At 46.5% G+C, this 15,619-nt stretch overlaps 1 protein-coding gene across 1 annotated transcript in view; it reads right to left on the bottom strand.

The window, feature by feature from the left end:
- The window catches only part of SEC24D (SEC24 homolog D, COPII coat complex component), a 658,686-nt gene that overhangs the window by 292,073 nt on the left and 350,994 nt on the right, over positions 1–15,619 (bottom strand). The window contains exon 9 of the mRNA XM_069630689.1: positions 13,404–13,542. Coding sequence (XP_069486790.1) covers positions 13,404–13,542 — 139 coding nt within the window. The remainder of the gene's footprint in view (positions 1–13,403; positions 13,543–15,619) is intronic.

Below are 15,619 nucleotides of genomic sequence, written 5' to 3'. Positions count from 1 at the left end.
ACCCGCTTTCTTCCTGGCTGCCGCGGAGACGACGGAATCCGGGGTAGGCTGCGCCCGGAGGCACAGGGGGGCCGTGTCCGGGACCCGGTACTTTTTCTCGTACCGGTCTCTTCTAGCTGGCGTCGTGGAAGGGTTCTTGAGGAGGGAAAGGCCCTCATCCCAAATGTCGTCCAACAGAGGCACTGCGAGGACCGTCTTCCTCTTGGCCTCGCGCCGCTGATAAAGGAAGCCTTCCTTTTTCTTCTCCTCAGGGCAGAGTTGGAAAAGCTCGGAAGCCCTGGAGATCATGGAGTGGAAAGATCCGATCTCGTCGGGCGGAGAAGCCCTGGCGGGAGGCGACGACGGAATATCCTCGTCGTATGCCTCGTCGTCCGTACCCGTAGCTGCCGTGTCAGTCCCCGTATCATCCCCTCGGGTGGACGGGGAGGAGGGCTGGACGGGGCGCGACGGTTGAAAAGGAGGTGGTGGATGGATCCTTCTTTTCTTGGTAGGGGGAACACCAGAAGGTCCCGGTTCTGGATCCCCCGACGGGAGAGGTTCCTCCGTCGGTAACGGTAGTCTCGTCCTTATCTCGGAGCATAAGGACTGTATGGCCAACAAAATGGCCGCCGAGTTGTCTTGCGGCGCTGGCAGAGGGGAATCCGACGGGCGAGCAGGGGCCCCGTCGGTATCCTCGACGATGTCGTCGTCGTCGTCACCTGCGTCGGGGTCCATTCCGACGGGCTGGCCTTCTTCCACGCCTAGGCCGTGGCTTAAGACCTCGATCAGCTCCTCTTCTGAGGTTGAGGCCGAATCTACGACGACGCCCTGCCCCCCCTTCTTCTTCCCCACGGAGGGTTTCACGGGGGTCCTATCGATGGGCACAAAAGAAGACTCCCTCCGAGGAGGCAGGGAGATTCTGGGCCCCGAGGTCGCCACCACTGGCGCAGCCTCCACAGGCTGAGCCAGGGCCGCCGCGACCGTTTCGATAGAGGGCTTGGTCGGATGGATCAAGGCCTTCACCACCTTAGGTGCGCTCACCGCCTTATCCTTGAGGGAGGGGGCACTGCCACGCTCCTCCTCTGCCTTAGAGCTCGACCGGGGCCTCTCCAGGAGTTTCGCCGGGTGCTCGGCCTTCCTCTTACCCGACCCAGAGCGTTGGCTCGTGGTTGATGGTGCCGGGGAGGGTGCGCCCTGCCTGGCGCCCGTAGAGCCCGACCGTTCGGCGCTCCCGGTGCCAGCGGACTCGCGGTGCTTAGCCTTATGTTGGGCCCCCGTCGCCGGGGCGCCCTCAAAGGTCTTAGAAGACCGCTCGGATTTCTTCTTCTTCTCGCCAGACGGGCTCTTACCCTCCAGCCAGTTGGCGAGACGTTGATGGCGGTCCTTCATGGTCCGTTCCGACATGTTGCCGCAAAACGCACAGTCCTTCTCCACGTGCGTCTTGTCCTCATGAAGGCAGTAAAGGTAGAAAGAGTGTTCGTCCTCCTTAAAGACGTTCTGCAGCTGGCATCCAGGGCAGACCCTGAACAGCTTTCCGGGCGTCGAGCTTCCCTTCTCCTGGGCCATCTCCGAGACCGGGCCTGAGAAGCTTCTGGAGTCCTCCGAAGTGTAGCTCGACGAAATCTTCACCCTTGAGGGGCGCAGACGAATCCGACACGGGTCCCCGTTGATCGGATGTAGGATCGGTGGAGCTTGAGGCTCTTTTGACCGAAAGAATCGAGTTTTTGTGAAAAAACGCGAAAAAATAGCACTAACGCTCGAGAGCCCTCTCCAGGAGTGCACGAGGATCCCAACACATGAACGTGCGGTAAAAATCTGAAGATGGCTGCCAGAGGCGGTGCTTAGGTAGAGGGCAGTCATTGGCTGTGGTCAGTATGACGCAGAGACCAGTGATTGGTTATTACTACGAAAGACAGATCAGAAACGAAACTGATACTGGTTTTTTCTTTACCGAGGATTCCCAGCCTGACGACGGGGAATATTCATGAGCATGTGAATCCATGCCAGACCCCATGCTGGAGAAACTAACCCTCGGCGGGAAACCCCAAAGGGCGATCATGGGAAAATATTAGGGAGGAAGAGAAAGAAGCACAAAGAGAAGAAGTGCACATGCAGGGCGAAAGAAAATATTTAGCAGATATCAAAAGAATACACGCCAACAGGTGGATGCGTTATTTAGTGAAGCAGAACGGGTGATAGGAGATGAGGTGGAAGAGCAGGGGCATAAGGGAGAAGGGCTGACGAGAAGAATAAAATGTAAATTAGATGGGGAGGATGAAAAGAAACAAAGAAAACCGATGAAGGGGATGAGGAAGACGCAGCCTCAGATGAAGGGTTATTAGGAGACGGTGACAGTGACGAATGGACACCCGACAAACTTAGGAGAAGAGGTCACGCTGGCCATAGGGGATATGAAAAGTTTGTTTGCTGCAATTATAGAACAGATAGATGAAATTTAGAACTATGTTGGCTATAAAGGAGTGAAATTGAGCACAATGCTCATGACGGAGCGCCATTTAACAATTGTCGAGTACATGTCTGTGAGGTTCTAAGAAGCATGTTTCCAGACGGTACAAGGTCCTTTCATTGACACCCATTTTTACGACGCATGTTTTACCGTGGTATTTTTGGGGGTGTCGGGAATACAAAAAAATAGGTCAATGATGGGCGGCTTGTGGGGGCAACCCCCAAAAATAAAAATAAACATTTTTTCGGCAAAAAAGTCTGCGGAAAAACACCTGTTGTAAAAACAGGTGTCGATGAAATGACATGGAACCATCCAGACAGCTATTAGCTGGGGACAGTGATGGCATATAAAATGAAAGGTGATGATGACCCCGCTGAATATATAAAGTGATAGGAAGGATTTATGGACCCAAGAGACACAAAGGTCCTGGGACGAATGCATACCATTGTTCTATCACATACTAGTAAAAGGACCGCCAACAGAAGTATAGGCTTCCTTGGATATGATACTGGGTATAGAAGCTAAGGGCTGGTCAAGCAACATATAGTAAATTACTGTAAGAGGAAGCAGAAGAGCGAGAGGCAGGCACCCGAGAATTCAGCGAAGGCAGAAAACAAATGAGTACAAAAGAAACTGGGCAAATGCACTATGGAAGGAGCACTGTTAGAGCCAGACGCTGCCGCCGTTGTGCCAGCACCACAGGGAGGGTTTCCTGTAGGACAAACACCACAACAAGGAGGGTACATGCAGACTCATTACAGACCACAATGGGGCACACCACCACAGGGGAATTACATGCATGGGTAATACTTTCCGATCAGAAGAGGGGTTTCACAAAGAGGAAGAGGGAGATATCGAGGAACTGGACATAGGGTTTTCAGACCATGCTACATATGTCAGAACAGGGGACACGTGGCACGCACCTGTTCATTTATGCAACAGGCACAGGCAATCCAAGTAGCGCAATAACAGGGGATCCAGTTGAACAGATTCAGTGTCCTCCAGGGCAGGTACAACCAGCGCAGGTGCCAGCACAGCACGGAGGACTGCAGGCCCAAGGAAGGACAACCGACAGCGGGATAACGGTCCCAGCGATGGTTGAGCTACCCGCAGTAGCAGGCGGAACCACAGTGGCGCTAGGGCAAAACGTGGTGCCTCATTACACAGGAGTCAGTGTGGTAGGAGGGAACCCTTTCCCCTTCCCGCCAAATAACAGAGCAATAGGGGGACCGGGGAAGGTCTGAGCGTGTCAGGGCCTAGCAGTAACTGACGACCCTGAAGAGGAACCCGAGGAGGCAGTGAAAATAGGACCAAGAGAGTTCTCGTTTCTCATAGATACAGGAGCAACCAAATCCTGCGTCAGGGAGGGGGATACTCGTTATCTAACAAAGAGATGGATATGCAGGGCTATTCTGGGATGGTGGTCGCGGTTCCAGTAACAAAAGATTTACCATTAACCATAGGGACACATCACCTCGTAGCTCCCTTACATAACTCCAAAGACACACCCATCAATATATTGGGGAGAGACCTGCTCAGCAAACTAAATGCAACTATATCATTCACAGAGAAAGGGATAGTGTGCTCTACGCCCAGCAATTACTAGGCCGGGTAGCAGCTCTTCTCTTGACAGCTCATGCACAAAGCACCTTGCGAGCACAGCCACTATACCAGAGCATGTTCCTGTATGAGGTCGAAGTTCTGCTAGGATGGGTCCCAGGAATACAGATGAAGGTGCTCCGGCTGGTTTAGGAGTTTCTATTCAGACCACAGCGACAGAAGGATGACTTAAAGGGGAAAACAATGGTGTTACAGCTGGAAGAAGCAGTAATACGCAAAACCATGGTGATTCTGTGTGGAACAGACGATGACAACATGGAGTGGTGAACAGTGCTATGCATTGACCCCAATTTGACCATTACAGGAGTATCGGATGAACAGTGAAATGAGGATAGCACAGGGACAACGCGTTGGCCTTGGAAGAAAAACCATGCAGAGCAAGAGAGGTTCGAATCCCGGATCCGCGCTTAGAAACCGAACTCAGGTATAGTATTAGACGCATTATAAATAAACAATTAAATAGGCAAAAATAAATAAGTACAGTTGTTTGCCGATGAGGAGGAGGAAGGGAAGATGGTGTTCCAGACACAGATACCTTGCCTACTTCATATATTGGAAAAAATGGTGCCCATTTTGACACAATTGGTGAAGAAGGAAAATAAACACACAGAGGGCGACCTTAAAAGGGTACTGGATGAATTGTGGACCAAGGGCCCACACGATGTGGGGGTACTGAAAGGGAATGGGGCAGTAAAAATAAAACTGAAACAAGCGGCCCTGCTGCCCCAGGGCAAAACAATACCCATTGCCAGAGAAGCAGATGAAGGGATATATTCCACTCTGCACGCATTATGGCAGCAAGGGATAATTCAGACATCTACATCAACCTGTAACAAGGCGATCTATCCGATAAAGAAATCAAAGGGCGGGTAATGGTGTTTCATCCAGGAATTGCACCCCACAAATAAAGTGGTGACAGCAGAATTACCTGTGGTTCCAAACCCCGCCCCACTATTGTGCAATATCCCAGCGAAGGCAAAATGCTTCATGGTCATTGACTTGAAAAATGCCTTCTTCTCTATACATTTGAACCCAGACTCAAGTTATCTGTCCTCCTTCACATATCGCGGAACTAGAACACAATCGTTTGCCCTATGGGTACTGTGAATTGCCCAGCATTTTCAATAGGATAATACAAATGGATCTATGCAATGTGCAAACATCAAGCACTGTGATTCAGTATGTTTAAGATCTGCTTATATGCAGTGAGACAGAAGAAGAGTGTAGAACAGACTCAGTACACATTTTGTCACTACTTGCAGAGAAAGGGTATAAGGTGAATAAGGCAAAATTACAGTATTGCCTAGAAGATGTTGTAGTAGCTGGGGCAAACAACATTAATTGAAGGGTGTAGAATAACACCCGAAAGGACGCAGGCTATTCATTCCACTACCTGCCCACGAGCAGTGAAAGAGATGTAGATGTTTCTAGATCTATGCAATTACTGCAGAGCATGGGTATTTGATTATGCCACATTCACGAAAACCCTACTGCAGAGCCTTAAGGAAGCACACAAAGAAAAGAGGGACATAACATGGACATCTGAAATGAATGAAAGTTTCACAGAACTAAAAGACACACTGGCACATGCACCAGGTGACAGCAGATGAGGGAGGACCCAGTTATGCAAAGACACTTCCCTTGCGAGCAATCACTTGCGGCTGCAGCGTTTGCAACTGAGAAGGCATCAACGAATACCATGGGGTGTAGTATTGTAGATGGACACTCGTTATTCGCCATTCTTGAGAAATCAAAAAGTACACTAACTACCCAAAGAGCATTGGGATATGAGGTCATATTAATCAACCCAGCCATAGAGGTGGTAAGGTGCCGGAGTGTAAACACAGCAATCTACGTAGCAGAATCAATAGAGGATGATTACATACATGATTGTGCAGCACACATGGACAGGATGGAAGGAAATGTAGAGGTATAAGAGGAAGATATAGCAGGAGCAGACATGGTCTATATTGACTGGTCATCAAGTATTGATCCAGAGGCACGAAGGAGACATACTGGTGCAGCAGAAGTGCGCTGCATAAACAGGGAATATGTAATAGCATCTCAGCAGCAACTACCTGTGCATTATTCAGCACATGCAGCAGAATTAGTGGCGATGATAAGAGCACTAGAAACTGCCTATGTCACGTCGACTATCCATTAAGGACTGGCTTGTTAGAAAATGAGGGGATTCAAAAGAAGTGACGTATCCCCCGTACAACATGTAGTACTTCTAAAAGAATTAATTGAGGCCCTAAAGTTCCAGTAGTGGTGGCGATAATAAAATGCGCCGCACACACAGGGAAAACAAGACGGGATATCAATGGGGAACGAAATGGCCGATAGAGCAGCAAAAGCAGCAGCATATTTACCTGAGGTAAGGAGGGTTCAGAGATACCCCGGAGAAAGGGAAAAGGTGCCACTCATCACAGAAGAAAGGAAGAAGAGTGGGTGGATGAAAGGGATGAAAACATTAACACAATCCCCATAGTACATATAATTGAATTGCATGGAGAGGCGCCAAAATAACTGTGGATAAAAAGAGGATGTACACTGTAACCAACAGACCTGATTTGGAAGCAGAATAGCACAGGGAAGCCTGTAATGCGCAGAAAATTATTAAACGTAGCTTTAGAACAGCTACATTTCCCCACCCTTGCATCCGAGGAAGGCATAGCTTCAGAACTAAGTGAAGGATGCGACATTGCAAACATGCATGAGTGAGTAAATGAGTTCATGGGAAATTATATGGTTTGCAAACAATTTCTGTCTGGCCATACTTGAAAATCTTTACGGGGAACAATAACACAGCTGGAAGGGCCCTTCCGCCACTTGCATATCAATAATGCTGACATGCAAGAAAGATGTGCATCCTACAGGTACCTAATCGTAGTGGTCTGTCCATTTTCATGCTGGCTTGAGGTGGGGCCCTGTGCAAAGAATTATGCAAAATCTGCAGCGAAGTTACTAGTGAGGGAAGTATTCCCAAGATGGGGTGTAGGTGAGGAGATAAGGTCAGATAATGACCAACATTTCACAAACGATCTCTTTGAGGAGATAACACATCTCTTAGGGATCAAACACAAACTTTACACAGTTTACCGGCAATAGGCAAATGGGATTGTAGTGAGAATGAATGGATTACTAAAAGGCTAAGCTAACAACTTACTCTGCATGAAATTGTAATGGGAAGGAGAATGTCATGAACCGCCGAATTCGTCCATTCTGGACTTCATGGTCCATGATGCACCGCAGTGTGAACTCCGCGGTTCTACCAACATGGCCGACGGTTCCGAAACGCTGCACACCAGCCTTTCCACGCTACGTTCGGCTTCCTAGAAAAGGGCCACGCCTTGCGGCGCAGCGCTTCTCAACGCTACTGCTTGGTGTAGTTAGACGTGCGTGTCCGAAGTTCGCTTTGCGCTTCTTTTTGATTCCTTGTTTCCTTCCTTTCTGGTACTCCTTCGTTCCCGTTCCCTTTCCCTTTCCCTTTCTTTTCGTGGTTCTATTCCTGGAATTATCTCATGCTCGGTCGGAGTCGGCGCTTCGGCTCCTTCCGAGCCGGCTCATCTTCTTCCTGGTTCCTCGTCCTGCATACTGAACGCTTCCTAGTGGAAAACAACAGACCTCACGCTGGACTACGAAGACCCGCATCCACGCCTATACAAGTCCCGGACAGTAAGAAAGAAGGAAGCCACTTCCAAGAAGGTCACAAGTAAGGAGAAACAGGTGACAATGGGAGAGACTTGTGACAGAGAATGCATGCGGCAGTACCTCCTTCACATTCAATTTCAGATGCTAACCTTAGCTCAGAAATCCTTAGCAATGAAATGAAAGACTGCTTAATTGAGATGACCAATGTGCTTCGCTACATCTCCCGCCAGGTCCTGCAATCTACAAGTGAGCGAACAAACATTGAAAAGTGTGCACAAGCCCGCCAAACATTTCTACAAACACAGCCTTTTTATCCAGGGGACAAAGTACTTATTCGAAACACAGTGAGATAGTGGAAGGAGCCTAGGTTTTGTGGTCTTTTTTAAGTGGTTTTTTTCAACACCCACGGCAGTGAAAATAAAAGAACGACATGCATGGATTCACCACTCAAACGTTCGTTGCGATATCAGCAGCACATGGGGAAAAGGAGGAATGAGTTGATGCGGAGCATTAGCCAAATTACATTAACATGTTGTACTATAATAAGGTGTTACAGAAGACCTACAAAAGAAATGGAGGACGGACAAGGAAAAAGATGAGGGGGTGGGATTGTTCTGCATCTTTGTTTTCTGTCTCCTCCTTCTTTTCTGGCATTTAGCACATACGGATAACTTGGCCCATCAGCTGGTGGTGATAGGGGGACACACACTTAGCAAAGCATAACTAGCGCAATAGAATTCTACAACATTGTCGGGGAAGGAGTGCACCAATGGTACATGTTATGTGTGCTCACTCATCTGAAACCTCACAGGAACGCCAAAGCAATTCTTGTCACAAAAGGTGACAGCAGATGAGGGAGCATGTCTGTGCATATGGGCTTGTGCACGACTAGGGGTATGTTGCATGGGCATACAGTGGAAGTAAAGTGGGTTGATGGGGGGGGGGAGTGTACAAGGACAACTTTATACAGCTGGAAATATGGCCCAGGGGGAGAAGGGTAAGCATCTGGTTCTGGAATATGTAACAGAGGGGCCACAGAAATGAAAACAGGTGCCCACAGTCCATAAAAGAATATACTGTAAGAACTCAACGGGGTACAATGTGCCATGGTGCCACACCAGACCCTTGTTGCAAATCCAGGGTTCAGTGCTGCACAGTGGAAAGTGGGAAATGGGAATGGCACAGTTCCGCGCATAAGGACTGGTGGGCTTCGAAGAAAGGGTGGTTAAGAAAATAAATACAGGATGTCAGAAACTTTGGAACAGTTATTTACATGCATTAACATGGATAAACGAAAACTCACATCCAGAAAACTTAAAGTATTCTTTGTGTCTCAGAGCAAATGGAACAATAATGCTGGGGATGAATACCAGTTGTAGGAGGAAGATTGACATTGCAGCATTGCAAAAGGGGACTGCAGCTGTGATGGACACCTAGTCGGCGTGTGGAACGAGAGCATATGCCCAGCTATCACCAGACATGAAGAGGGTTTCAGCACTGGTAACTCCATAATCTTACCTTAGTTGTGTCCCGTGCAGACTTGGTACCACTCAATGAGGAGTTGTTTGTGTATAAACAGAAAGTGCCAGCAGAAATACAAACAAACAAACACAAAGTAACAAGAAAGAAAAGGTCCAGCAGCTACTACCATCTTGGCGTAATCCAGCAAGCACGTACAGAACATTCCACCACATCGGAAATTTTTCAGCTCAGCATCTGTCTTTTTTACATCTCTCCTGCTTCCTGGGGTACAGGCGGCAGCCAATGCAAAGTGGTTGCAATTCATTACAAACTGCTTCAACTGGCAAATGCAAATAAAAAGGGACTCTGTGGGCCCTATGTTTAATATAGCCATTGAGGTAGCGAAACAGGCTTTTTTCACTTGAAAATTTCTTAATCAGCCCCATAAACTTTTCCCGATAGTCAAATCTTTGTCCTCTACTGCTAATCTCACTCCTATAGTTGCCCCTATTCAACTACGCTGTGCTTCATTGACCACATTTTTCATTACAAAAATGGAAACTATTTGCTCTAAGATTAGAATGGAAGATCAAGGTAATAACTCTGTGGAGGCTGATTAGGTTGCACTGGCCCCATCTGTTAAATGGTCAGCTTTTCCCATATTTACCACTGAAATTGTGAGTAAAGCTGCTATGCCGCTTAAATCAACTGCTCGTGCTGAGCCGGTACCATTGGATGTTCGTAAACGCATCATGCCAGGTATGACCACCTGGGTAGCCCAAGTCATTAACCTTTCTTGTCAATCTGGTTTGATTCCAATTGAACTTAAGATAGCTATTGCTATCCCGCTCTTCAAGAAGCTGTCTTTTCTAACTATCAACTTATTTCTTTTCTACCCTTCTTTATGAATCTGCTGGAAGCTTTGGTGTCCCCTCTTCTTTTTTCTTTTCTGGAATCCTCTCAGTTTCTTGACCCCTTTCAGTCAGGGTTTCCAACCAGGGCATGGTACGGAGAGTGTCCTGGTATCTGTGGTGGATGACATGGATAGGCTGGTTGATGGCGGAATTGTGGGTGCCCTGATTTTATTAGATCCGTCAGTGGCTTTTGACACTGTTGACCCCTCTATTCTACTGCCCCGCCTGGCATTGGCAGGCCTCTATGGGACCATCCTGGTCTGGTTTGCTTCTTTCCTGACTGATATGGGCAAATCCCTTTGTCTTCCTCCTTTTCTTTCTCCTTCTCATTCATTGACCAGGGCTCTGCGCTGTCCCTGTTGCTTTTTAACATGTACATCCAGCCTCTTGTCTGTCTTGTCTGCACCTTCGGCCTCCGGTGCTATTCGTATGCCGATGACACCCAGATCCTGGTTCGACTTGATCTTGCCGGGACTGAGGTGTCCTCGTGTTTATGTCGGTGCCTGGCGGCTGTGGATGGGTGGATGAACAGCAACTGGCTGAAGTTAAACAGGGACAAAACAGAGATTCTGGTGGTGGGCTCCCCCTGTAATCCCATTCTTTGGACTCCTTCTTTCTGGCCTTCTGCACTTGGTGAATTTCCTATTCCAGTGAAGGCGGTAAAAATAATAGGGGTAATTCTATCTCCTACTTTTTGTATTACCGCCCAAGTTGACCCAATCTGAACGGTGGTCACTTCCATTTGAGGGTTTTTTTACATAAGACTACCTTTTTTGCCTAATAATTCACTAGTCCTTAGCAGATTGAACTACTGCAACACCCTGTATGCATCATCTACAGGTGTTGCAGAAATTAGCTGTGCGGGTGGCCACCAACTCACCCTATGAGTTTCATATCTCTCTGGTGCTGCGATCTCTTCACTGGTTCCCGGTGCAGAAACAAGTGGAATTTAAGGCCCTATGCCTGGCTCACTGGGCATACTATCAACAATGGGCAGACTATATGTGTGGCCCTTCGTTCTAGAGATGCGTACTTAGTTGTAGTTCTGAGGTTTCACCTCGCAAGAATAGGAGGCTGTGCTTTTTCGATCTCAGCTGCCAAGTTGTGGAACGGGCTGCCACATGCAGGGATGGGTGTGCCATAAGATAGGGAGCATGTGCTGTACCGCAATTCCTGCTAAAGATGATGCAAATGGCACAATAACAGTAGAGGAAATAAGAACAATACGCAGGAGAATGGAAAGGAAATGCAAGACATTTCATCAGCAACATGGCTGGATTCATTATTCACCTGGGCACTCAACTTGCTTGTAGCAGCATTTAAGATAACAGTCCCTGTGCTTGTTGCGATCCTCATCACTGCATGCATTGGTCGTCTGATTATTCATTGGTGTAAATGCAACCGGCATAAGAACGGTTATATAATGGCATTACAGACAATTCACGTTGAGGCGGTATTAGATGAGGAACACCACAGTATGAATGAAAGAGAGAATGAATTAAAATGAATTTTCACAGCACCCCCACCAGACTTGGAAACATATGAAGCATTATGGTAAGGGTGTTCACCTGATGGGACAAACATACTGATTTTTGGGGAAAATTTGGATGGATACAAGGAGAAAGGGGACATGACCAGGGTAACAAAGGTGTGGGTGCGCAAGGAATAAAGAGAAGGGATGAGAGGAATAGTAATGTCGATTGAAAGATCAAACAAAGGGGGAAATGTACTAAAAGTGCTAATTCAGCGCCAGACAGGGTGACGCATCTATCAACTGCAAGAGTAAAGACGGACGGTGGGGGACAGGCTATATGGGAAATGAACCAGGTATTCTAAGCCACAGACGCCCCATACAAACGGCTTTACCAAACACGGTAGGGGGTAATAATGCATTGGTTGTACACACAGTCCAAGACACTGCCTTATGATTAGCTAAAGAATGGGAAGGGTAAACATAGTTCCATCATAAACATGCATACTGGGAAATCCCTCGGGCGGGCTGGACCTTGGAAACCATGATCTGAAACACGTAACCAGTACTACAGGGATCTGCAAAAGGGGGTTGGGGCTTAAGCTACTCCTTACGAGAAATACAACATAACTAGAACAAGTTGATGTAATTACAGGGCAGTCAGCCAAACTAGCGGCCCAGTACGACAGCAGGGAAAAATGGCTCTGTACCAGTGTGCCGGTCACATGACCGCCGATGCCCATCGGCAGGCAGCAGTGGGAGAGAAACACTGGACAGAGTGGCATTCCTGGGAGAACTAAACAGACGGTAAATTCTTGAGCTCTGGGGAGGTGGCCAGCTTCCAAAGTATCTACCACAGAGTTTGCGAAGGTCATCATTCAACAGGTATCGTGTGAATGTCCCCTTTGCCACCAGCTGCAGGGTGTCTTGTGTTGCGTTCTCAATGGTGCTGACCAATGGCAGTGTATTAACGTTCTGGCGATCAACACAAATGTTACTTCAGCAATAACAAGTTGTTCTGGGGTGGGGTGTGAATAAATCTGGTACCACATGGGGAGGCATTGTAATGGGAAACTGTTAAACTGTTTGCTTCGATTATGCATCACTAATCAGTGTTAACTCTGAGGAGGCGATGTCCACGAACCAATGAAATCCCTGGGAAACATAGAAAAAGTGAATTCTCCAACGTGCAAGTGTTTCTATTGATCTCCAACCATTATATTTCTTGGTATAAAACTACTGTTGGTATCCCGTTCAGATGTCAGCCTTTCAATCACAGCCTATCAACTGTTCTACTTGATTTGTGCTCACTCAGCTGTAATAAGCAGCGTTGTTTCTTGCCGGTGTTGGCTCTACTCTTTGAGTACATGGTTTTTATTATGCTCTAATTGGTGGACCCCTAACTACAACATAATCGGTTGCATTACTGATGACATTCTCAATTACATGATGGAGTATATCACTAATCGCAAGACTCATGAAATCACTGGCAAGGTATCTACTGATATCAGTAAGTACACAGTGTGGGATGAGACTTTTCCTCACGCAGGTGGACATTTAACCCTACTCCGCCATCCAAGATTCAGCCCTGTCCCCATTCTTCCTTGCCTATGTGTTCAAACCACAACACACCCATGTTTTTTGTTCCACATGCCCTTCAGCTTGGGGATCTTAGTTTAACACATTGCCAGAATGTGCTTCCTGGAAAGTGGATGGATTGGAAGCTGGAACGTTTGGTTGAAAGTCAGATGTGGTGGGATTCATATGCAGGCAGGAAATGGTGACACAAACTAACAGTGGGCTTCGCACTAACAGTAACTATGAGGATGTTGCTTACCTTCATTGACACAGTTGCAAAACCCGCACTGATACCTCCGTCCACCTTCAATAAACTGCATGAAAGGACACATGTATGCTTTGCACCGGTTGCATCTGAGCGGCCCAGTCTCACCGTGATCCACAAGAAATAGAGGCGTCTAAATAGAAAATGCAAGAATTAATCTTCCGGATGCAGTAAGGAACTCTGCAAAGCAGTTGAGACAGTTTGATGAGAGAGGAAGGGTTTTTAAGTAGCAACATTGCATTTCTTCAGCAGTCTATCTGTGTGTTCCTTGCCCATGTTAGAATTATTACAAATTTCAACATGATGGGACACATTGCATGCAAAAACCCCTGGTGTTATGTCGGGCTGGTCAAGGAAGGTGCCCTTCATTATGAGGAATTCATATTGCGCACATCATATTGATGACGGGGTATGGCAGCAAATTGGGGTAATGTTGGAAATCCATATGAATCGAATGGAGTTAATTATATGTTACTTTTAGTGTTACAATAATTTAGAATGTATACATATTAGATCTTCACGCACGTAGAAAGTTACAACATTAAAACTGCAAATGCAACACAAACACAAATCCACACAATGGGGTGCTTTGCTCCATGGTTAGCTGTTACATATGCATTCTAACTAGCAGGGATATTCTTGACAGAAAAGAGAATGAGTTACCTAGTAAGAAGGTCAGCGTACGAACAGGGCAAGGTTTATAGTCCCTGCAGATGTGCAGATGTTATCTCACCCTTAGTATTAAAATCTTTAGAGGAGGGTTAGTCATTTGTTTGATAGTAATAAACATGAAGCTCGAGGCTAGAGTCCGACGGTTAAGTGTTTTTCCAAGTCATAAGAGGCTGTACGTGGCCACATAAACTAGAAGGTTTTGTTGAGGTGCCAGGAGTCTGTGGAATGGAGATCACAGTCTGTAGTTCAAGGAAAATCCTGTTTATGTAGACCTTCCTCTATTTGCTAGAATCGGTCAGCAGGACCATGTGCAATCATATTAAAAGTTAAAGGCCTTAGGCCAGTTATTGCTAGCAATGAATTATGTTTTCAATACCAATGTTTAACCATGTACTGACGTCATTACCTACTACAACGAATCCCAGTAAGAGGTGAGTTTTGAATATGATCTGAAGATGCTAATGAAGATAAGCCTGGCCAATGAAAATGGAAGAATTGGGAAAAGATGGGTTTTCTTTGAAGAGGTTTTGTTCAATCATATTTGGGGGTGGATGGTAATAAAGTATCTGGGAGTGTTTTAAATTGTTGCAAAAGGTATATAAGCTGTCAACTGATGTTGTATTGTTGAGACTTGGGTTAGTTTGGTCCTGCAACACCATCTAACCTCTCCCCAGAGCTTTTGTACAATAAACTTGCTTTATGTTCAACTGTGTACTCGCTTCTTTAGTGGTGGGCCTGTTTTGGGTTAAGGTTATTAAAGGCCCATGCCCACAGTTAAATAAATGCTTCACTGAGATTACGTCTCGGTCTACTGGTAAATTCAGCAGTGTTGATATTTCTTGCTCTAGGTGGAGGAAAAGGAGTTCCACCGGTGGAAAATGTGGCTAGGGTAATAAACACCGGCTGTAAACATTGAAATGGCTGAAGATATATTTTGATGCATTTCCAGCAGCTAATGGCATGCATTCACTGGTAGAAATCTGAACTGTTAATGATACAAATAAAAAATACAAAAGCATAATAAATGTGAAACTGTGTGGGGAAACTATAGCTCCTGTGGACCAGCTCTCTCCTACTGCATTAGTTACTTGAGTGTTTACTGACCACACATAAAACACGCTGTGAAATGTATAGGTTGACCCAATTCACAGCTAATCATTCATTAGCCAGTGTTTTGTAGTCTTTTCAGGTGATATGCCTTTTTTCAACATGTATTAGTGATGATATTTCAATTACCAACAGTGCTTATTTTACCCCAGTGGTAACCCAGGGGAGTATACTCAGGAGGTAAGCACACTGCTCTTCTCGTGGTACATCCTGACATATAAACAGTGCTCCTGGAAAGGGACTTTTCTCTTCAAACTGTAAACCAGCATGTGTAGTCATTCACATGTTCTGAGTAATAGTTTTCAGATAACATATATACAAAAAAATAACATCATATTGAACCGGAAAACATTTGTGCTCTCGCCTAAGTGTTGCACTGCTGTCAGGATCCCGTCATTTCTAATTGCATTATCCACAACCACAGTAAATTG

Source organism: Ambystoma mexicanum, chromosome 6q (genome assembly GCF_040938575.1).
Source record: "Ambystoma mexicanum isolate Mex_15411 chromosome 6q, UKY_AmexF1_1, whole genome shotgun sequence".
Lineage (NCBI taxonomy): Eukaryota > Metazoa > Chordata > Amphibia > Caudata > Ambystomatidae > Ambystoma > Ambystoma mexicanum.
Note: the sequence above shows the minus strand (reverse complement) of the source record. Positions and strands in the feature narration are given on the sequence as shown.